This window comes from Oncorhynchus kisutch, linkage group LG10 (assembly GCF_002021735.2).
Source record: "Oncorhynchus kisutch isolate 150728-3 linkage group LG10, Okis_V2, whole genome shotgun sequence".
Lineage (NCBI taxonomy): Eukaryota > Metazoa > Chordata > Actinopteri > Salmoniformes > Salmonidae > Oncorhynchus > Oncorhynchus kisutch.
This window is the reverse complement of record NC_034183.2, coordinates 18,437,457-18,462,146: the sequence shown is the minus strand read 5'-3', so window position 1 is coordinate 18,462,146 and position 24,690 is coordinate 18,437,457. Positions and strand designations below refer to the sequence as shown.

Below are 24,690 nucleotides of genomic sequence, written 5' to 3'. Positions count from 1 at the left end.
CCTGCCTTAGTCAAGTGAAACAAAGTGGGAAAATATTGTTTTGATGTTTCTCAATACGAGGTTTACGGAAACAAAAAAACTATTTTCCTTGTACCATTTGCATAGGGCACTGTGTGGCACGCCTGGACGGGCTGTGCTTCCGCTGTCAAAATCCATGCTGTAACCAGCAGCGTTACCATTAAGGCCAGGTTTTGGTTGGTCTTAAATATTCCCACCAGCGCTGTCTGAAATTGGCACTTTGGCGCATGTTTTTAAGAACATGCCTCAGATATTGCCACCCCTCCCACCTTGGCGCAAGCGAGCTCATGTAAGACAGTTCAATTACCAATCCTGGCGCAAGGGCTGGAAAATAGCAGAGCGCCGGCTTTAACGGGTCAAAATTTCCAACGGGCGTGCGTTTGACAATTGCTGTCTTAACACCAGCCGAAAATAGAGCCCTAACAGTCAACCTTTATGAAGCGTGCTATCTGATTTACCTTCTGTCTCCCTGTAGACACCCAACCGAAGAAGATCCGGAAACCCCCTGGCCTGCCTTCCTCGGTGAGTGTTCATTCTGCTCCCCTTCACTTCTCCCCACACTAACACTTACCACTCTGTCTGCTCCAGAAGCTCTCTAACAGACAGACAGGCAGGGCCAAAGGGCCTCTGCTCACTCAGACAAACAACTGGCAGGCGTGTGAGAGAGCTTCCAAACAAACATTTAGTCTCTACAACACTGGGCTCAAACTACTGACAGAGTACCAAATGAATAACTTTAGTCTACATTGTGCTCCACTGACAAATGCTACAGATGCTGAGCAAGCCTCCAAATAACCAACAGTAGTAAATAACACTAGAGTTGTTTTTGTTGAACTAATGCTTGAGATTGCATGCCGTGTGGTATTTGCTTACCATACCCTGTAAGATGGTCCAGTGTGTTCAGGGTGCCTGATGCCTTTTTAACTAATAGTGGAAGGCCCCCTGCCAGGGATCATTAAAATGATATATTGCCATTACACAAACATTTTCTGTAACCCAAACCATGGGCACATTCATTCTCCTGCGCTCTCATATATGCATATATGACACCGCAGCGAAGACGGTCATAGTGAAACCTCTGTGGCCAGGGTTCGTGACTGCACCACATAGGCAATATTAAACACCGCCTGGGTTTGAGGCCCGTCTCTCAGCCGCTCCCACAGTTTGAGCGATGGCCATGTGGTTTTAGTGTAAATTAATGTAAAACCCCTGGCTGCCCCCCTCAACCTGTCCGCTTACGCTTCGCCACACGATGGTCTGGGAGGCCTCCCCCTATGAGTGACCCAGTTGTGAGGCGTGCTGCTCGCAAGTCCTCTTAGCCTGTGTCTGAGCCCAGATTAATGACTGCTGATGATCCTGTCTCCCTCTCCCTGCTCTCTCTCACCCTGCTCTCCCTCTCTCCCCCTGCTGCTCCCTCTCCCTTTGTACCCTCAGCTCTGTGGTAGCCTAGTTCTAGCTCTCCAACCCAACTGCCAGACCCCTCAACTAAACTTCTAATACCTGTACATCAGGGCCTGTCCTAACCCCTAACCTCCATGTCACACACAACATAGGCCATTCCTCAGGCGTATTGTTACCCCTTAATATGGTGCCATCTACACTACATGAAAAGTATGTGGACACCTGCTTGTCGAACATTTCATTCCAAAATCATCAACATTAATATGGAGTTGGTCCCCTCCTTTACTGCTATAACAGCCTCCACTCTTCTGGGAAGGCTTTCTACTAGATGCTGGAACATTTCTGCAGGGACTTGCTTCCATTCAGCCACAAGCATTAGTGAGGTCAGGCACTGATGTTGGGCGATTAGGCCAATTCCCTAAGGTGTGAATTATATGGACCTCGCTATGTGCACTGGGGCCTAACCCAAACTGTTGCCACAAAGTAGGAAGCACAGAATCGTAAAATGTTGTCATATACTGTAGTGTTAAGAATACCCTTCACTGGAACTAAGGGCCCTGAACCATGAAAAACGTCCCCAGACTGTTATTCCTCCTCCACCAAACTTTACAGTTGGCACTATGCATTGGGGCAGGTAGCGTTCTCCTGGCATCCGCCTGACCCAGATTTGTCTGTCGGACTGCCAGATGGTGAAGCGTGTTTCCACTGCTCCAGAGTGCAATGGTAGCGAGCTTTACACCACTCCAGTCGATGCTTGGCATTGCACATGGTGATCTTAAGCTTGTGAGCGACTGCTCGGCCATGGAAATCCATTTCATAAAGCTCCGGGACGAACAGTTATTGTGCTGACGTTGCTTCCAGAGGCAGTTAGGAAGTCTGTAGTGAGTGTTGCAACCGAGGACAGATTTTTACCCACTAAGCTCTTCAGCACTCGGCGGTCCCATTCTGTGAGCTTGTGTGGTCTACCACTTCGCGGCTGAGCCGTTGTTGCTCGTAGACGTTTCCACTTTACAATAACACTTCCAGTTGACCTGGGCAGCTAGCAGGGCAGAAATTTGACAGTGCCACGTTGAAAGTCACTGAGCTCTTCAGTAAGGCCATTTTACTGGCAATGTTTATCTATTGAGATTGCATGGCTGTGCTCGATTAAAAAAAAAAAAATGTTATACACCTTTGTGGCTGAAATAACCTAATCCACCAATTTCAAGGGTTGTCCACATACGTTCTTTAATACATGCATACAGTACCAGTCAAGAGTTTGGACACACCTACTCATTCAAGGGTTTTTCTTTATTTTACTGTTTTCTACATCGTAGAATAATAGTGAAGACATCAACTATTAAATAAATCAGAGACAGTGTCACCAGCAAAGCACCATTACACCACCACCTCCATGCTTCACGGTGGGAACCACACGTGCGGAGATCATCCGTTCACCTACTCTGTCTCACAAAGAATCTCAAATTTGGACTCATCAGACCTGAGGACATATTTCCACCGGTCTAATGTCAATTGCTTGTGTTTCTTGGCCCAAGCAAGTATCTTCTTATTATTGGTGTCCTTTAGTAGTGGTTTCTATGCAGCAATTTGACCATGAAGGCCTGATTTCACGTAGTCTCCTCTGAACAGTTGATGTTGAGATGTGTCTGTTACTTGAACTCTGAAGCATTTATTTGGGCTGCAATATCTGAGACTGGTAACTCTATTGAACTCATCCTCTGCAGCAGAGGTAACTCTGGGTCTTCCTTTCCTGTAGTGGTCCAGATTGACTGACCTTCACATCTTAAAGTAATGATGAACTATTGTTTCTCTTTGCGGCAGGTAGCCTAGTGGTTAGAGTGTTGGGCCAGTAACCGAAAGGTTGCTAGATCGAATCCCCGAGCTGACAAGGTAAAAATATGTAATTCTGCCCCTGAATAAGGCAGTTAACCCACTGTTCCTAGGCTGTCATTGTCAATAAAAATGTGTTCTTAACTGACTTGCCTAGGTAAATAAAGCTGTTCTTGCCATAATATGGATTTGGTCTTTTACCAAATAGCCCTATCTTCTGTATACCACCCCTACCTTGTCACAACACAACTGAATGGCTTTAACGCAATAAGAAGGGAAGAAATTCCACAAATCAACTTTTAACAAGGCACACCTGTTAATTGAAATGCATTCCAGGTGACTACCTCATGAAGCTGGTTGAGAGAATGCCAAGGGTGTCCAAAGCTGTCGCCATGGCAAATGGTGGCTACTTTGAAGAATCTCAAATGTAAAATATATTTTGATATAAGAATTTTATTACTACATGATTGTAAAATATATTTTGATATAATAATAAATTTTATTACTACATGATTCCCTATGTGTTATTTCATTGTTTTGATATCTTTATTATTCTACAATGTAGAATAGTACAAATTAAGAGAAACGCTAGAATGAGTAGGTCTGTCCAAATCTTTGACTGTTACCATGTGTATATGTAGTTCCTTAGACCAGCGTTTCCCAAAGTCTGTCCTTGGGACACCAAGGGGTGCATGTTTTGGTTTAGTTGATTATTTGAATCGGCTATGGCGTGCTAGGGCAAAAACCAAAACTTGCACCCCTTAGGATCCCGAGGACCGAGTTTGGGAGACCGTAATTTAACCTTTTATTTAATTAGGCAAGTCAGTTAAGAACATATTCTTATTTTACAATGACGGCCTACCCCGGCCAAACCCTTCCCGAACCCGGAGAAAGCGGGGCCAATTTTGTGCCGCGCTATGGGACTCTCCAATCACTGTGATACAGCCAGGGATCGAACCATGGTCTGTAGTGATGTCTCTAGCACTGAGATGCAGTGGCTTAGACCGCTGCGCCACACAGTGGTAATAATACAGACCTACAGTGGTTGTATTATTAATGTAGAGGATATTTTCTCTAAGTTGATATTGCTTTCTACTAGGCCCATTCTATTGTCATATTATATCACTTGTTTTACAAATGCTCATACAGTCAGAACCTGAATTACATTAAACCCCCATTAGTGAGAATTTTCCACAGAAATCCGAATTCTTTCTTCCTAAGAACACAATTATCCACCCGCAATCATTGTTTCATTCCCCCACACATCTATCTAGAGCAGAGGATTCGCTCAACATTGTTTCCCCTGAAAGACAAGCCTATTGTTAAATGAAGCCATCTCCGCCTTGTTCTCTCAAATTAACCGTGATGGTAGTAAAGCCCCTATTCACACACACACACTGACTCCCCTGGCCATATCATGCTTTGTTTAAGTCGTTTAGATTACCTTATTCTGTCCCCCACCCCAGCCTTATCTCTGCCTATTTCATAAATCATCAGCGCCTTAATTTCCCCCCCACACTCCCCACTCTTTGCCCCCGCCCCCTCCATTGCAACCTTGCTCTCTCTCTCGCTCTCTCTCGCTGACTGGCACCCAGCCCCCGCCTCTCTCAGCCCTCTCCCTCTCCTCGGCTCTCCTCAGCCCAGCTGCCTGTGGAGTTGGACCAGGTCCAGGAACAGGCAGATGGCTCTGTAATTAGAAGTGCATCTCTCCATTCCCTTTCCACTTCTCTCTGTTAAATCAAATTACAGAAAAAAAATCTGTTTTCTGGTTTAGCATTCTTTGCAGCATAGCCTCTCTCTCTTCCCTCTTTCACCCTGTACATGCCAGAAAGCGTGAGTGATGGGTTATAGTGTCAGGAAGCTGGGATCTTTGTGTCCATTTGAATTTTAGGGGAGTGATTTGACGTTTCCGACACATGCAGGGGAAAAAGGTTTGGAATGGCTTGCCATTTTCAATGTAGCATTCATTGTGGTTCGGAATAACTTGATAGGACCCTTGAAGGGCCATTTAACCAAATGGCTATTAGAGTATTGGGTCACGGACCCATATCACCCCTAATTCAATAAATACAAATTCAATACATGCGTATTATCTATGCCCCTTCAGTTCAAACCCACGGTCTTGGTACAATAGAAATCGGAGAAATGATTTAAATGTGATTCCCTTGCTTATTTGAAGTCATGGGCTGGACAATGTTGTGCGTTTGTGCATATCTCAGTGTGTGAGCTGCTGGTGAAAGGATAGCTTGAGGGCAGGCGCTGCAGGCACTAACCCTGCTATGTCACTGGGCTCCTGGGAGAGAGGAAGTGCTGGCTGTGCTGTGGGATTGTAACCGTCACTGTGCCCAGCATGGCATGGCCACACTGTGCCGCTCTCGCATACGGCATAGGCAAGGGAGGCATGCCAGCCTCACCCTCGCCACCTCCTGGCTGCTTAGTGCTACAACCGTTAGCTAAATGTTAAAACCATTGATTAGTGGCAGTTTTGCATTTGTTATCTTGGCAATTGTAGATGTAAGGCGCAGACACATTTTATTTTAGGGGAAGCTGACTAGGTATATATCATGGCACAAGTGTGCTTTGTGTTTTGTTGAAATGGCGGCTAATGTGAAATTTGTTTGACCCATTAGGTGTATGTCTCTTCCTCCGGGGATGAGTATGCCCGTGACAACGGAGGATATCCTGGCACCAAACCTGGCTCTGTCTACCCAGGCTCTTTTTACATGCAAGGTAACTATGTTAACCACTTAAGCGCTGGAGTGATGACACAGTCTAACCTCTTTTTTAAAAAAAATTTAAAATTATGTTAACTTAATGATTTAAGGTATATGAAAATGTGTTTTGAGTTCAAATGCACTGGAGTGAGTCATGTTTGAGTAAGTCCATTGCCTAACCCTGTTGTTGTTAACAGAGGGACTCCACCCCTCCTCTGACCCTTGGGCCTCCTCAGGACCTTTGGGTCAGTCTGGCTACTCTGCCATGCTGGGGAACTCTCCCCACATCGGCCAGCCCGGATCCTTCTCTGCCATCAACCCAAACCCACAGGACAGGATGGTGAGGACAACCCCACACTATGTAATATTTCAAACAATTTACATTCAAGTAACTGTTGTATTGAGTTCTGTGTTCTTTTTTAATGCTATTTCTACTCTCGACGAATCCAACTTCCATACAAGTTGCTCTAACCCAAGCTGTTCTGTCTTCCCTCTAGAAGCGTCAACCCCTGCCTCTGTCCCCACAGAACTACCCTCTCCATGGCAGTGAGGTGAACGGCAGTCTCGCGCCCGGCTTCCACTCTGGGTCTGGGAGCTACAACCACACATCCTCCATCAACGGCGCAGACAGCATCATGGGTACAATAAAGGCTCACATGACAACTGTGCATTTTGTTAACCAATTACCTTGTCCTTCTCCTGTTAAACATGTTGTGTTGCCCCTCGGATGAACATTGTCTTTAAAGTGGTCTCACTAGCTTATTGGAGACCTTTTATATAGTAGTTGCTGCCTTTTAAATAATGGGTGAGGTCAATAAGCTGTCGTTTCTCCACAGCCAATAGAGGCACCACTGCAGGGAGCTCAGGGGATGAGATTGGGAAGGCTCTTGCTTCAGTGAGTAATCCTCTCAAAAAAAAAAATCCTACAGACCTTTTGATTGAACTGCATTGTGTTCTTTCAGTGTTCTGCTGTTCACTGTCTAAAGACACTTTGTCCTGTGTGGGTTAGATCTACCCCTCGGACCACAACAGTAACAACTTCTCCTCCACACCCTCCACCCCAGTGGGCTCACCCCAGGGAATTGCAGGTATACATACTGGATTATATCTGCATCTGGTAGCTTGTATTAGTAAAGGGTTTGACTGGATCTCTGGAGCCCTGAAAATGGTTCTGGAGCTCCATCTACTGTTGGAAATCAGAGCTGTCATTTTGTTGGACAGGATTTTCTGTGTAAATATGGCACTTCTTCTATTCTCTCTCTGCAGGAGCTGCATCTCAATGGCCAAGACCTTCAGGGCAGTCTGCCCTGTCACCCAACTATGAAGGGCAACTGCATGCTCTGGTGCGCCCTCTTCACTCCAAATAATTCCAAAATCTATTATTTGATGTGATTGTATAGTAGTCAACATAGTGACTGAGATTTGCCCTGTACATCTGTCTCCTTGCAGCAGAACAAAATGGAGGACCGCCTGGAGGAGGCCATCCACGTGCTGCGTAGCCACGCTGTCCAAGGCCCTCCCGGCCTGGGAGGAGGAGCCCACTCTGACATGCACAGCCTGCTGAGCGCTGTGTCCTCTGTACACAACGGTGGCCTGGGAGGTCTCTCTCAGGCCTTCTCCAATGCTGGCCTTGCCCTCAGCAACAGACACCCTACCATGGTGAACACACGCTCTGACTCCAAGACTTAGCCCCCTGTTGTCTTACATTAGAGATTATGATATTGATTTGTATTGAACTTTCCAAGCAACAGGTTTAATAAAGCTTTTGCCATAGTGTTGCATGTTGTGTTTGATGTCATGTTTTGTTACTGTTCTCCAGGGAGGGAACCACCAGGAGGAGCCCACAGGCCTTCCTCCCAGCAGTACCCTGCTGCATGGTCACCATGCCTCCGGACCCCCACAGTCCACTGGACAACCAGAGGGCTTCACCAGTGAGTTACACACTCTGATTCACTGCTCATCCCCCACATGACCTGTGACCTTTACTCCTGTTCCCTGATTTAATGTATAAAACATGGCAAGCCGTTAAGATAATGGGGCTACTTAATTGTTCTCTAAATCGGACATACTGAAGGTTCGTTTCTGTGCTGCAACACAGGTCTGCCAGGAAGTGTGGCACGCTCCACACACTCGTCCAGTGGCTCGGACATCAAGCGGGAGGACAAGGAGGATGACGAGAACTCCTCCATCGCTGACAAGTCTGAGGACGAGAAGAAAGAAACCAAACGCATCAGAGCAAGGTAGGTGATCACCAACCGTCTCTCACCCTGACTATTGACACTGGCAACTGTCAGATAATGCATTCCTGTGTATTACCATTGGTTCATGAACATACTGTAGACTATTTTATCCCACATAGGTGGAAATGTTGTAAAATGATGTTAGTGAAAGAAATACGAGGAGAAATGCATTACATTAGCCCTGATGTAGATGCCCAATTTCAACTGCTAGTTAGCAGTGTTAGTTGAGTTGGTCACTAATTGAATTGGTAGCTAGTTGTGTAATGCCCTCCCCTCATGTCCCATTGTTTTCAGAAAGGAGGCGTTGACCCTCCAGATCCTCTCTGGCCTCTCAGGCCTGTCAGACCCGGGAGATGAGTAAGTCTCTCCATCCATAGGCCATAGTGCTTTGTGTGCTGAAAGCACACAATTGGGGAGCCAATACTGTATATCAAAGTCTACTGTTCTGCAAAGCCTAGCACATTTTCATTTGGTTTGATGGTAATAGAGTTGGAAAACAAAGCAACATTGAATAGCATAATGGTAAAAGATAACAACATTTCCAACCCATGTGGGATAAATCATTGTTTAGTATTTTTACCAAATAGTCTTATAATGCGTTTCACTGCAATTGGTAACTTGTTTTCCTAGTCTTGACTCAATTAAATGTTTCTATTCGGATCAACTGTATGACTTAACAATGTATCTGGAGCTTCCTTTTAATACATTTACTTTCAGAACTACTTCCTGGTGCTACCCAGGATTCTTTTAGAATGACAGCTAAATGCTTAGGTGTCTATGCTGCTTCGCATGTTTTGCTGAGGTGCAGCTGGCACATGCGGCCCAACTCTTTGAAAGTCTAGTTGCTTGGTTTGTGAGTGCCGTCCTCCCGTGGCTTCATTCCTCTCCGTGTCTTCCGCCTTCTAGTCAAGAGGATGAGGATGACGAGGACCTTCCTCCTGAGGTAAAGGTAGAGCGTGAGAAAGAGCGGCGAGTGGCCAACAACGCCCGCGAGCGGCTGCGAGTGCGAGACATCAACGAGGCTTTCAAGGAGCTGGGCCGCATGTGCCAGCTGCACCTCAGCAACGACAAACCTCAGACCAAACTGCTCATCCTGCATCAAGCCGTCAACGTCATTCTCAACCTGGAGCAGCAAGTCAGAGGTAACGCAGGGCTACTGTGGCCATATCTCTTGTATTGTCACTTTTTACATGTTGACCTCTGTATTACTTTGTCCCCTGTGTATATTCTTTTCTCAGTGGACCATCGAGAACCATCCCGAATATTTCATCCAGCTATTTTTCACACCAGAACATTTTTTGTGTCTTTTTAATAAAGGATTGAGTTTTTATAGCACAGTGGAAGGTTGGATAAATGACTTTTATGCAATGTAAACTCATATTCCCTGCTATCCCCTCTTGTCAGAACGCAACCTGAACCCTAAAGCAGCGTGTCTGAAGCGACGGGAGGAGGAGAAAGTCTCTGGGGTGGTGGGGGAGTCCCCCATGCAGCTCTCAGGAGGCCACCCCGGCATGGGGGGAGATGGCCATAACCCAGTCAGCCATATGTAATACCAGGTAGGTATCTCTTCATCCATATTTCATCTTTGTCAGTAATTGTAGTGCTTTCAAGTTTAGAAGACTGACACTATTGTATTTTCCTTTGCAGATCTGGTGGAATTCCTTTGGCTCTCGGAAGATGTGGCCTTGATCTCTTCTTCCACCCATTCTTCTCAGTGTGTACATATACTGATGTGTCTGTGTATTGTCATAATTCAGTTTCAAGACACACATTCACACACCCTTATCCACACATGCATACTGCCAAAACTGACACAGCCAATTTGCCGCACTCCTGACCATGACTACCAGCGCAAATGTGAAGAACCTTGTACTTTCTTTTTTTTTATATACATGTTTTTTTTGCTTCCGTAACATGATGGATCACCGGAGTACTAGTGTCCGGCCACAAATGGGACTTAAAACACTGCCGAGAGGTGCTCTGTGAAAGACAGAAGCCTAACAAACTACAAATTTACAAAAGGATTTGTGCCTAATTGTTACATGTTTTATGAGACATTTAAGCAAATGTGTGGAACGTTTTGTTTTGGGGTTGCTTGTATGTATGAGCAAGTGTAGATTTGTCATTCCCAACTTAATGGTACAGTCTTACATATGTTATGTAACCAAATCCATGTGATAGAGAGGGCAGTTGACCTGCATCGTGGGACAGAGTTGCAGTCCCCCCCAGCTCTGTGGGCCCTGGGCCCAACATGAGATGAGGCAGAAGGGGGAGGAACCTCACCTGCCTAGTTGTCATGTTCAGAGTTGTAGAAGGCTTTTTTGTAGAAGACTCCAAGGATTTTCTTCCCTGCCATAAACAAAATAATAGTATTGCAGACTCCAGTATTGTTTCAGCATCCCCTCGGTGTAGGTTAATTGGGAGACACCTGGCCAGGGGTAGAAAAGCAGTTTAACAGCACAAAAGAAACAGTAATTTTTCATCCTGCGTCTCACCCATTGGTTACTATTGATGCCATCAGAAACTAGAGAAGCTTTCTGGAAAGCTTGTGGTGTTAACCAGCCACTCTGTTCCGTCTAGTCATGAGATTGGAGGCTTGGTCTGGAATACTCTGATGGCCATATTGTGTAGTGCCACCCTTTGAGTTTCAAATCAATTGACCCTGAACTCATGCCCCATGCATTGTCATTTAAAAAAAACTAACACTAGGCGCCAATGTGCATTTGCAGGATCAACCATTGATACGCTTAATGGAATGAAATGTCCTCTTAATACCAGACAAGCAATTTATTAGAAGTTCAGTTGTCTATTCTTAAAATTGAAGCTTTGAGCATTCCCAATGAACTACACTACATGGCCAAAAGTGTGTGGATTCGGTTATTTCAGCCACACCCGTTACTGACGTATATAAATCGAGCACACCGCCATGCAATCTCCATAGACGAACATTGGCAGTAGAATGGCCTTACTGAAATGCTCAGTGACTCTCAACGTGGCACTGTCATAGGATGCCACGTTTCCAACAAGTCAGTTCATCAAATTTCTGCCCTGTTAGAACTTCCCCGGTCAACTGTAAGGGCTGTTATTGTGAAGGGGAAACGTCTAGGAGCAACAACGGCTCAGCTGTGAAGTAGGCCATATATGCTTACAGAACAGGACCATGTAGTGCATAAAAATAATCTGTCCTCGGTTGTAACACTGACTACCGAGTTCCAAACTCCAGAAGCAACGTCAGCACAGAAACTGTTCATCGGGAACTTCATTAAATAGGTTTCCATGGCCAAGCAGCCACACACAAGCCTAAGATCATGTACAATGCCAAGCGTCAGCTGGAGTGGTGTAAAGCTCGCCACCATTGGACTGGAGCAATGGAAAAGCATTCTCTGGCGTGATGAATCAAGCTTCACCAATCTGGGTTTGGTGGATGCCAGGAGAAAGCTACCAGCTTGAATGCATAGTGCATTGGTGGCGGAGGAATACTGGTCTGGGGGCTGTTTTTCAAGGTTCGGGCTAGGCCCCTTAGTTTCAGTGAAGGGAAATCTTAATGCTTCAGCATTTATTTTATTTCACCTTTTTTATTTAACTAGGCAAGTCAGTTGAGAACAAATTCTTATTTACAATGACGGCTTACCCCGGACGACACTGGGAAATTGTGTGCAGCCCTATGGGACTCCCAATAATGCTTGGTTGTGATAAAGCCTGGAATCAAACCAGAGTCTGTAGTAACTCCTCTAGCATTGAGATGCAGTGCCTTAGACCGCTGCACTACTTGGGAGCCCTGGCATATAATGACATTCTAGACAATTCCGTGCTTCTAACTTTGTGGCAACAGTATGGGGAAGGCCCTTTCCTGTTTCAGCATGACAATGCCTCCATGCACAAAGCCAGGTCCATACAGAAATTATTTGTTGAGATCGATGTGGAAGAACTTCATTGGCCTGCACAGAACCCTGACCGCAACCCCATCGAACACCAGACCTGATCGCACAACATCAGTGCCCGACCTCACTAATGCTCTTCTTGCTGAATGGAAGCAAGTCCCTGCAGCAATGTTCCAACATCTAGTAGAAAGCCTTCCCAGAAGAGTGGAGGCAGTTATAGTAGCAAAGGGCGGACCAACTCCATATTAATGCCCATGATTTTGGAATTAAAAGTTTGTTGAGCAGGTGTCCACATACTTTTGGTGATGTAGTGTAGTAAGAGCTCATGCTGTGTCTTGACTATATTGTTAAAATGTCTGCATAATGAGACAATCTGATTTGTAAATCAACCTCAAGCATACATTCAACTAAGGATATTGTTTCAAATGGAGCAAAATTAAATGCATATAAATATATATTTGTCTATACATTGTAGATTTTAAATCCATGACAATGTTAGTTTGAAGTTTAGAGTGTATCGTAGTTGAGCAGAATGAAGAGCTGATATTAAATCTTAATGTATTTTCAAAATGAACTCAAATTGGACTGTCAGATTTGCCATTAGAGAGGAAAGCTTAACTTAAACAAGAACACAGGCTCAGAAAGAGAAACGAAGACCGATGGGGTCAGTTGTAGGCTTAATTATCATTACGTATTTAGTGGACATTAAGCTGTCAGTCTTTGGTGCATCCCATTTTGATGAGATTGAAACATTTGACAAAGGGGTACAGTGGCCTAAAATATTGATATTGTTCCTGTTTTTATATATATATATATGAGTAAGGAAGTTTCTTTGTTCATTACCCAGATTCATTATTTCTTTTCAAATGGGAACGTGTGGATGGAATTTATGCCACTGACTGTCCTATTGAAGTGTTCTTACTGAATGGTCATGTGGCTTCACAAAGCAAAGTCTATGAAGACGGGCACTGTCTCGAACAGTAATTATGCAACTGGTTTTGAATGTACCATTCAAATGTGGATTGCCTTCATTTTCAAGTACATATCCAGGTTTTGTCTGTCAGTTCAATGTTATTATTTTCTCTTCATTTCAAACGTTCCATTCTATTCTCTGCATTCGTCCATGTGGTCGTCAATGTGCAGCTACATTGTCCTGACATGTTATTTCGGAGTTTGTGTTTGGATGGTCTGAAAAAACAAGTGTTAATTCCTGTTGTAAGTTAATATCATGGCTTCAGACATGGTATAGCACTGACCTCTAACCACAGAGGCAGAAATGTACATTGTTACTTGTTGGTCATAGTATTGAGAAGGATTTAAGTTTACTTTGTAGAAAGTGAAGAAAAGAAAAGAAAAAGACAGTTTCAAATCAATAGTGTGGCCTTTTCATTCTCAAGACTAAAGATGTCATTACTGGAGAGTGATGCCTTATCAGTGCCTGAACTTGTATTTTCATTAACTATAAAGACAGTTCTTTTTTTAAACCATAACATTTCATGTATCGCCAAGATTAGAGGTACATCGGATGAACCACCCCACCCCTCCCTTTTCACTTTTCAGGAAGAAGTTGAACATTTAAAAAAATAAAACATTCTATGTATCTAGATAAATAAACATTTTAACTTTATGTAGATCTCTTGTTATTTTAATTTTTTTATTCAACTGGATTTGACCATACTACTGTTATGTTGTTGCTGTAGGTTCAAGTCCTGGTTGTGTTTGTCTGTTTGCCCCCCTATTGATAAACCACTCAACACTACTGGGTTCTAAGATATGATGGGTTCTGCCCATGTGATCTGCTTTTCGAAGCACCTCAAACTGTCTATATATATGGCTTCAGCTTTGAAGTGGGGGGCTGTGTTATTTTGAGCCATGACAACTGGAGCTTTTTGTCACTAGAACTATCATTTCTGTGTAAAAGAGTAAGTCTCCTCCATTTACTTTGAGATCTTTTTTTTTCTGATATCAATCTCCTTATTGACTTTGACAGTGACTTATTGTAAGGGGTATTGATGTACCTCTTCAGAGTTGATTTTGAATATTTGTTTCTCTACTATTACAAGGTGAAATATGTGTAGGCCTACTAAATATTGCGGATTTGTTCTGAGAGAGAAAATTTACTGATCTGATGTCATTACGTATTCTGTGAAAATCCCACAATGACAAAATGTCCAACCTGTATTCTGAAGTTGTTGGATAGGAGGAAAGATGGAGGGTCTTTTCTGTGTGTCGACCTGAAAATTGACGCCGGCCCTGTTTGAATACTTAGAAGTGCGTCCATCCCGTCTCGCTTAATGACATGACTGGATAGTGTGAGTTGTATTGTCAACCTGTTTCAAATCTGACTTGAATATAACTTTATTTGATTTCATTTAATTTCTTATATGAAAGAACCTTGCTTTCACCTACCAAATTATTTCAGACCATAGATCAATTCAAGCAGGAGGGCACTACTTTTTTAAAATTCAAGTATTCAAATGGGGCCACTCACTCACTGCTACAAAGCCTGGCATCTTACACTTGCAGCGAGGACACAATCAAGACTGAGCAGTGTTTTCAGAGTGCCTCCAGTCCCGGTCTTTATTATCATTTTTTTATATATATAAAGTAGTTATTGAGAACTGTCCTGTATATAACAGTAATGTAGCAATAAATGTGCCATTTTTAATAACAGAATTATACCTTTTTCAATGTCTGGCTTTTGAATCTTGTAAACATGAAAGGAAATAAAGGAAAACATTGTAATAAAGGGTTTATCATAGCTTGGCAAATTAATGTCTCCTCTCAATGATCTCACATTGGTGAGAAAGTATAGACCACAAGCCCTAACTAAAGTTTTCCAAATGGTTGAACTTGGTCTTCAATGTGATGTCCCTTAAGCCCAGACAAAGATAATGTTATTTACTAACCAGCCTCTTCCTCTCCGGCTCAGATTAAAAAATAAATAAAATCACATTGGAGATTTAGCCAAATTAGGCAGTCATAAAACTAGAATCTAATGGCATTGATTGATAGGAAAATATTGACCATCTAGTACCCCACTGTAAAATGAGCACTAAAACAACAATCATACAAACCATTCGCTATCTATAAATCAAGGCCTACTCACAATTCCAGTATGACTATCTTGTACACAAGATTATGTATCTAATATATATGAAAAAATAAAATAATTGTATAGCTATATGTTGATTTAAAGGAAATTGTGGTTTAAATAGTAGCCAATGCCGTAGTATTGGTATAGTCTTTGTAGCGTATGTATTTGACAACAATGGGTCAACTCAGGTTAGCTATCAAATCTCATTGTTATTCAAATGATAAACTAAACTGTTCATAACCTAAACTGTTCATAACCTAATATTTTAAGAAACATTATTTTACGATGTTTATACTATTTGGAAATACTGTATTCCTTATGTATTTTGGAAGCTTTTTAAAACATGAATTTAAACCGACATTCCTGAGGTCCTACAAAGCAGCAGCCATCTGCGACGGAGGTGAGAATTGTGCAAGTGATAAACAAGTTAATTGGGGCAAAATACATTGCCATCGCCAGAACGTGGTAAGTTGAAGTCTGTATCATAACTTTGTGAAGATTTATTTGACTTTAATAAATAGATTCAGACAACCGTCCAATGTGTCTCCATGAGCCATCACTCAGTTGGCTAGGTGTACTGATCTAGCTAACTAACGTTACTATCAGGCCTCTGATTTAATTATGGCCTCAGTATTTACAAATTCCACCGTTTTGGAGTTTGTTTACTTTTACGAGTAGGGTCACTGTTAGCTAGCTACTGTAACTATCTAGTTAACGTTAGTTCCATAACTGAACAATGAGGCAGATGTTTCACCGGATGTACACATCTGAAGCATCCGGTTGGCGTTTATTTTCCGCTCGCCGCCAAATATAGTGATGCGAGGAAGCCCAGGGGCCGGCAGTGAGAGAAGATCGACCTAGATGGATTTTGGACGATATTCTGCAAATGTTCTTATCGATTAAACATGTAATCTCAATACAGTTTTCTGTTACGAACATAGTGGAGTACGTTTTGCAGACTTTACTCTTTGCCCCCCCAAAAAAAGCTTTGTTTTGGAGTGCAATTAAACATTGTTGTTATTGCACGCGCATTTCACAGAGTAGGCGTTCCCTAACGGAAATATGCAAATACATGCTAGAACGTGCCAATAGGATCTCGCTAGCTCGTGCTTGGCTCTCGCTAGCTCGTGCTTGGCTCTCCCACTCTGCTTGTTCTGCCCACTGATTAATTTGCTCCAATTGGAAACAACAGGTTCCATCTTGTTAACATATTTTGCTCTCTCTTGGAACAATTACCAACCAAGTGATTTATGGCCCTCATTAGCAACCTATTTTGAGTAACTTCCTTCTTCATATCTAATAAATAATTTCTCCCCCATCCAAGTCTTTGGTTCTAGTCAGGAATGCCAGTAGTTTACAACATGAGCCTTATATTCTTATCTGTCTAAATAACTTTGGCTTTGATTCTCAATAAAAGTGTGACTGTGACCGTGTGAGAATGACCACTTGTTTTTGATTTGGCAGGCATTTCAATACAATTTACACCACTTAGTGATCTCTAGGTTTAGGGGTCAAGGGGTTAAATACTGTGAGGAAAAGATGATGTTGGGACTTGACAGCAGTAGTGAAAACTCCTGTAGTAGGATACTTGACTTCAAATATCTCCTCATGTTATCATTTGTCCAGGGTTCCCACGATGGTTGGTTGAGGATCAGTGGGCGGAGTTGCCCTCCATGGATTGGAGGCTGATCTTGGATTGTGTCCCCTAAATCAACAGAAAGTTCAAGGACAACTAGTCACCTCTGGCTCAAAATTGTAAGTGAACATAAAGCAACTGAACAACCCTTTCCGGGCCTGTAGTTGTAGGCTATTGAGTGGCCAACAGATGGCACTGTCGTTAAATAACTTTTCAGTTGTCCCCTAAGAATATAGGCTAGCAAATGAATTAATACATCACTGGACCGCTAATGACTGGACTGTGTGTCTGTCTGCAGGACTACAACTTGGGGAAGGGAATGGTGGAATGCTTGCTCTTTCTGCGTTGCGAAAGTGTGATGCCCTGACACACCTATCATTCAGGGCTTGTAGATGTTTTCCCAAAGGGATGTCTAGTTAGATTGAATGCTGTTTTGTTCCAATGTTATTTAATGTGAATAAATATTTAATTTACTTACTGTCTGTGAAATTATTCTACACATTGCCAATCATTCCAAATATGTTAATGCAATGTTACCAGTGTGTGAAATTGTTATTTTGAGAAAAGGCTCTCAAAACGTTGGTTCTTAATGCATAAAGTATTTGAAATCAAATGTTATTGGTCACATACACATGGTTAGCAGATTTTAATGTGAGTGTAGTGAAATGCTTGTGCTTCTAGTTCCGATCTAACAAGTAATCTAACAATTCCCCAATGACCAAGACATTTGATGTGGGGGAAAAAAGCTTTAAATACAGTATGTTTTTCTTTTGTCTAATATTAGTTAACATAAATACAGCACCAAATAAGTTAATAGTGTTTTTTTAATAGTATTTCATGCAAATAAATAGATTTAAGTCATTAGTTCGGTTACCATCCAATTGGTGACAGATTTCCATGTGAATATGCTAAAATCAGAATAAAAACTATATGCACATTTTCCCACCAGAGATGTTGTGCGTGATGAGGAACTGTACGTAAACAAGTACTTTGTGGTTAAATTCCAATTGACCGGATAAAAAAAACTAGTTTAATGGGTTTCTATTGCATTTTCAACTCAACTGATGGTTTTCTCACCAATACATGTGGGTTATATAGTGAGTGTTTAATTTTTGTTGTTGTTGTTTTAACCAGGTAGGCTAGTTGAGAACAAGTTCTCATTTACAACTGAGACCTGGCCAAGATAAAGCAAAGCAGTGGAACACAAACAACAACACAGAGTTACTCATGGAATAAACAAGCGTAAAGTCAATAACACAATACGGTGTGTGCATAAATATACGGTGTGTGCATACGGTGTCTATATACGGTGTGTGCAGATGGCATGAGGAGGTAAGGCAATAAATAGGCCATAGTAGCGAAGTAATTACAGTTTAGCAAATTAACACTGGAGTGATAGATGAGCAGATGATGATGTGCAAGTAGAAATACTGGTGTGTAAAAGAGCAGAAAAGTAAATAAAAACAATATGGGGATGAGGTAGGTAGATTGGGTGGGCTATTTACAGATGGACTATGTACAGCTGCGGCAATCGGTTAGCTGCTCAGATAGCTGATGTTTAAAGTTAGTGAGGGAAATATAAGTCTCCAGCTTCAGCGATTTTTGCAATTCGCTCCAGAGTGTGCCCACTCTAGTATTAGCACCTGTGCTCTGGCCAACAGCTTGCAGATACAGTGCGGGTTTAGCCTACATGAGATTTTGTATTTGTCAAACGGCAGTCAAGCATCGTTCATGTCACCAGAATAGGACCTTCAACATTTATTGGAAAGGAGCATCAAGCTCATACTGTACGTTTTCACCACCCTGTGAAGTTATTATATCTGTAGCCTAATAAACTGCATGGTTCTCCTGAATCGTAGTGGGAGGACCATACACCATCTCATTGTGTCTCTTAAGTTTACTTCTATTATGGTTATATCAATATTTATGCATAAAGGCATTTCTACCGCAATGTTTTGCATAATTATACTGAAGAAAAATATAAAAGCAACACATAAAGTATTGGTCCCATGTTTCATGAGCTGAAATAAAAGATCCCAGAAATGTTTATTTCTCTAAAATGTTCTGGGATCTTGTGTTTAGTGAGCATTTATCCTTTGCCAAAATAATCCATCCATTTGACAGGTGGCATATCAAGAAGCGGATTAAACAGCATGATCATTACACAGGTGTACCTTGTGCTGGGGACAATAAAAGGCCACTCTAACATGTGCAGCTTTGTCACAAAACACAATGCCACAGATTTCTCAAGTTTTGACAGAGAGTGCAATTGGCATGCAGACTGCAGGAATGTCCACCAGAGCTGTTGCCAGAGCATTTAATGTTAATTTCTCTATCATAAGACTCCTCTGACATAGTTTTAGAGAATTTGGCAGTACGTCCAACCGGCCTCACAACCGCAGACCACATGTAACCATGCCAGCCCTGGACCTCCACATCCGGCTTCTTCACCTGCGGAACCGTCAGAAACCAGCCACCCGGACGGCTGATGAAAATGTTTGCGGAAGAATTTCTGTACAAACTGTCAGAAACCGTCTGTAATGGCTGTTGGAAGGGGAGGACCAAGTTTCAGCGTGGTATGTGTCCATATTTATTTAATGAACACAGTAATCACAAAGAGAACGACCGAAACAGTTCTGACTGGTGCAGACACAACAGAAAACATCTACCCACACCGATAGTGAGAAAACAGGCTGCCTAAGTATGGTTCTCAATCAGAGACAATGATAACCAGCTGCCTCTGATTGGGAACCATACCAGGCCTAAACATAGAAACACAACACCTAGACATACAACCTAGAATACCCACCCACATCACACCCTAACCAAACGAAAAATAGGAACATACAAACGGCGTGACACCGTCTTAAGGAAGCTCATCTGTGTCCTCACCAGGGTCTTGACCTGACTGCAGTTTGGCGTTGTAACCGACTTCAGTGGGTAAATGCTTACCTTTGATGGCCACTGGCACGCTGGAGAAGTTTGCTCTTCGTGGATTAATCCCGGTTTCAACTGTACTGGGTACATGGCAGACATTGTGTATGCTGCTGTGTGGCCGAGTGGTTTGCTGATGTCAATGTTATGAACAGAGTGCCCCCATTGTGGCAGTGGGGTTATGGTATGGGCAGTCATAAGCTACCGACAACAAACACAATTGAATTTTATTGATGACAATTTGAATGCACAGAGATACTGTGATGAAATCTTGAGGTACATTGTCGTGCCATTCATCCGCCCCACGTCTCAAGGATCTGTACACAATTCCTGGAAGCTGAAAATGTCACAGTTCTTCCATGGCCTGCATACTCACCAGACATGTCACCCATTGAGCATGTTGGGGATGCAATGGTTCAACGTGTACGACAGCATGTACCAGTTCGCGCCAACATCCAACAACTTCGCACAGCCATTGAAGAGGAGTGGGACAACATTCCACAGGCCAAAATCATTATGCGAAGTAGTTGTGTTGTGCTGTATGAGGCAAATGCTGGTCACACCATATGCTGACTGGTTTTCTGATACCCTAAAAAAAAGGTAGGGGTGTGTATCTGTAATCAACAGATGCATTTCTGTATACCCAGTCATGTAAAATCCATAGATTAGGGCCTAATGAATTTATTTCAATTGACTGATTTCCTTATATGAACTGTCACTCAGTAAAATCTTATAAATTGTAGCATTTTGTGTTTATATTTTAGTTCAGTGTAATTTTACAGATGCAAAAAGATCCCACCATGTCGAATGAACAAATGATGTCACCATTTATAAAATTGTACCAAAACATTTCCATCACAGCTTTTAATTCAGTATGACTTTACTCGCATAAACTGTGAATGGAAACATGGTTAGTGAGAGCAAAATGATTATTTGTAAAATAGTCTTAAAATGTAATTAACACAATAGTTTATCCAACTGAAATACAAAGTGATATTAGCAACAACTGAAGGATCCACCCTTTTTTTTCTATTTTCACCTAAAGTGACACCCAAATCTAACTGTCTGTAGCTCAGGCCCTGAAGCAAGGATATGCACATTCTTCTTACCATTTGAAATGAAACACTTTGAAGTTTGTGGAAATGGGAAATGAATGTAGGAGAATATAACACATTAGATCTGGTAACAGACAATACAAAGAAAAAAACAACCGTTCTTTTGTATTTTTTTTGTACCATCATCTTTGAAATGCAAGAGAAAGGCCATAATGTATTATTCCAGCCCAGGTGCAATTGAGATTTTGGCTACCAGATGGAAGCAGTGTATGTGCAACGTTTTAGACTGATCCAATAAACCATTGTATTTCTGTTTAAAATGTGGTATCAAGACTGCCCAAATGTGCCTAATTTGTTTATTAATAACTTTTCATGTTCAAAGTTGTGCACTCTCCTCAAACAATAGCATGGCATTCTTTCACTGTAATAGCTACTGTAAATTGGACAGTGCAGTTATATTAACAAGTCTTTATGCTTTCTGCCAATATCAGATGTCCTGGGAAATGTTCTTGTTACTTACAACCTCATGCTAATCGCATTAGCCTACGTTAGCTCAACTGTCCCGTGGATGGGATACCGATCCCGAAGAAGTTATTAATATGTAGGCTGCTTTGAAATTTCAGAAAGGTACATTGTCTTTTTTCTACTTGGCTACATTGACACAGTGGGGGGGGGGGGGGGGGGGGTTACTTTGCTTCAAGCCCCCGTTGATATCCATTATTTGTCTCTAGGTTCGTCAGGAAGTGCATAGAGGATGTTGTGCCTACAGTGACCATTAGAACATACCCAAACCAAAAACCGTGGATAGATGGCAGCATTCGGTCAAAACTGAAAGCGCGAACAACTGCATTTAACCAGGTAAAGTGACTGGAAACCTGAACAAGTATAAACAGACCATCGCAAGACAAAGAGGCAAAAATAAAGTACAGGGACGAAGTGGAGTCGCAATTCAATGGCTCAGACACGAGACGCATGTGGCAGGGACTTCAGACAATCCCAGATCATAAAGGGAAGCCAGCCACATCGCGGAAACTGAAGCACCACTCCCAGACATGGTCAACACCTTTTTCACATGCTTCAAGGAAAACAACACAGAGCCTCCAATGTGTGTCCCCGCTGCTCACGAGGACTGTGGGCTACTAATCTCTGTAGCCGATTTGAGTAAGACCTTCAAATGTGTTAACCTGCACCGGATGGAATCCGAAGTCTGTCCTCAGCACATACACAGACCAACTGGCTTGAGTGTTTACTGACATTTTAAACCTATCACTATCCCAGTCAGTCCTCACTTGCTTCAAGATGGCCACCATTGTCCCTGTACCCAAGCAAGCCAAGGTAACTGAACTAAATGACTATCCCCCTGTAGCACTCACTTCTGTCATCATGAAGTGCTTTGAAAGTTTTGGACCATATCACCTCCCCATACCTGACCCAAATCAAATGTATTTGTCACGTGTGGGGAATACAACAGGTGTAGACTTTACCATGAAATTCTTACTTACAAGCCTTTCTAACAATGCCGAGTTAAAAAAGTAACACAAATGCGCAAAAAATAAATAAATAGTAACACAATAAATAGGCCTTTATAGAAACAAGCCATTTTGCTACACGGGCCTGCCATCATTCACTTTGAACTGGATTATGTGTTTACAGGCAGTTACAACAGCGCAACTTTAGATCATTGGAACGAATTCGCCAAAAGCCACAAAATACACCTGAATGGATTTCTGCAAATATGTAAATACCACGGGAGTCCTCTTACATTTGGGAACTTTACAGTCCTATTGATTAAACAACCATGAAAAGGTAGGCTCCCTCTGTTATGCACATCAACAACAACAAGATCAACAACTAATGCTAGCTAGAGGAAGATGAGCTAAAATCTAACGAAGGAACATTAGATAAACCCTCTCAAACTGAAGGCCTATAGGTTCGCCACTGTGCAAACATGTCTATAATGTATATAAAGGCTGTTAAGATATTAATGTTTCAAGAAAGGAGTGTATATATTTGGCCTGGTGAAGTGGTTTCATGCATTGACTGAATGGAAGCTAATCATTTTGTTTTTTACTCTGCTGGTCTCCTCACTGTCTGAGACCGAGTCAAGACCGAGTACAAATGTAACGGACACTGAGACAGGACACCGAGACACTCAATATATGGTCTCGAGACCTGAGTGTCAGTGTAGTATGTGTGTGTGGGTAAAGTCCGGTGGTGAGTAGTCAGTGCAAAAAAACAGAGTTAATGCAAAAAGTCTGGGTAGCCATTTGATTAACTGTTCAGCAGTCTAATGGTTTAGGGGTAAAAGCTGTTCAGGAGCCTTTTGATTCCAGACTTGGCGCTCCGCTTGATGTGCAGTAGCAGAGAGAAGTCTATGGTATGGGTGTCTGGAGTCTTTGACAATTTGTAGGGCCTTCCTCTGACACCATCTGGTTAAAAATATGGTTTTTTTATGAATTCAAAAGACAAATAAAAAGGAATTTTAAAAACTTAGTGGATTTTAGGCCAGTAGCAACCACCGAAGGGTGTTCATTTAGAACACTAGGAAGCAGTAGTTCCAGTTCAAGGGTTGAATGAATATCCACACACACGCATACAACACCAATCTCTCTGATACTAATTGTGGTTCTGTAAAGAAAAGGTGAAAACTTAGCACAGTATGGGAAAATACAGTATGCCTATTTGCATGTCATAAAACTAAACAGGCTAAGTGAACCCAAACACATGCTAGATGCACAAATAAACAACATATAATAAACATAATAAACCTAATAATAAACATAATAAGCATGAGCATGAGTGATCTACAACCAGAAATAGCCTAGCGCCAAAGAGAAATGCTAACAAACACTATATCACTAATAAGCATGCTAAATAGTAATGCCTTCCGGATGACAATACTAATGCAAACTGGAGCACGCGAGCTAGCTAGCAAGTTTAACATCAATGGTATTTTGATATTTTCAAGACACTATTTAGCTCCAGGACTTTGGGACTTACATTTATCTGCACACACAATAAAACATCAGAAAATAAAATAATTTATTTCTACGGAGGTAGAGTAAGCAGGATGGAAAACCTGGTTAGCCATCAGAATGGAAACTACTGACTGACTGAGGCCTTGCCTCGTCGGGTCCTACGCTAAGTCCCGTAAAAATAAAAATATAGTACAATAATGATGATTGGGGTGACCTTATTTCAATAAGAAAAGCAAAAGAAAGTTGGGGTCTTGGAAAAGAGATGAGCTGTTTTTACTTCTGGTATAGAGATCCTGGATGGCAGGGAGCTCAGCCCCAGTGATGTACTGGGCCGTATGCCAAGCAGTTGCCATACAAAGCAGTGATGGCAGTCAAGATGCTCTCAATGGTTCAGTTGTAGAACTGTTTGAGAATCTGAGGTTGTTATCGTGCCCTAGACCCACAAAAAATGTGCATACCGCCACAACAGATCCACGGACGACGCAATCGCCATTGCACTGCACATCGCCCTATCCCACCCGGACAAGAAGAATAACTATGTGAGAATGCTGTTAATCAACTACACCTCAGCTTTAACACCATAGGGACCTCCAAGCACATCACTAAACTCAGGACCTTGGGTCTATACTTCTCCCTGTGCAACTGGATCCTAGATTTCCTGTTGGGGCGACCCCAGGTGGTGAGGGTAGGCAACAACACCGCCGCCTTGCAGATCCTCAACAACTACAGGGCGGAGGTTAGAGCCCTGGCGGAGTGATGCCAGGAAAATAACCTTGGGCTCAACGTCAACAAATCGATGGATCTTATCGTTGACTCCAGGAGACAAAAGAGGGCGCATGCCCCCATCCACATCGACAGGGCCACAGTGGATGGGATCAAAAGGTTCAAGTTCCTTTGACGTTCACA

The 24,690-nt window shown here is 42.5% G+C and overlaps 1 protein-coding gene and 1 long non-coding RNA gene across 9 annotated transcripts in view; both read left to right on the top strand.

The window, feature by feature from the left end:
- LOC109897849 (transcription factor E2-alpha) overlaps window positions 1-14,837 on the top strand; it is a 31,585-nt gene extending 16,748 nt beyond the window's left edge. For 2 of the 8 annotated variants that reach the window (XM_020492464.2, XM_020492459.2), the window contains 14 exons: window positions 494-540; window positions 5,880-5,979; window positions 6,161-6,303; window positions 6,461-6,602; window positions 6,800-6,858; window positions 6,973-7,051; window positions 7,230-7,306; window positions 7,413-7,622; window positions 7,783-7,894; window positions 8,062-8,203; window positions 8,498-8,560; window positions 9,110-9,345; window positions 9,608-9,759; window positions 9,851-14,837. In XM_020492464.2, coding sequence (XP_020348053.1) covers window positions 494-540; window positions 5,880-5,979; window positions 6,161-6,303; window positions 6,461-6,602; window positions 6,800-6,858; window positions 6,973-7,051; window positions 7,230-7,306; window positions 7,413-7,622; window positions 7,783-7,894; window positions 8,062-8,203; window positions 8,498-8,560; window positions 9,110-9,345; window positions 9,608-9,753 — 1,556 coding nt within the window. In that variant the 3' untranslated portion in view covers window positions 9,754-9,759; window positions 9,851-14,837. Of the gene's footprint in view, window positions 1-493; window positions 541-5,879; window positions 5,980-6,160; window positions 6,325-6,460; window positions 6,603-6,799; window positions 6,859-6,972; window positions 7,052-7,229; window positions 7,307-7,412; window positions 7,623-7,782; window positions 7,895-8,061; window positions 8,204-8,497; window positions 8,561-9,109; window positions 9,760-9,850 lie in introns of all 8 variants that reach the window. The other 6 variants (XM_020492462.2, XM_020492461.2, XM_020492460.2 and 3 more) reach the window with 6 other exon arrangements.
- A 520-nt stretch (window positions 14,838-15,357) lies between these two features.
- Window positions 15,358-18,696, top strand: LOC109897649 (uncharacterized). The gene is made up of 3 exons (XR_002256250.2): window positions 15,358-15,646; window positions 16,808-16,936; window positions 17,116-18,696. It is a non-coding gene; the product is annotated as an uncharacterized LOC109897649 (long non-coding RNA).
- Window positions 18,697-24,690: the final 5,994 nt, after the last annotated feature.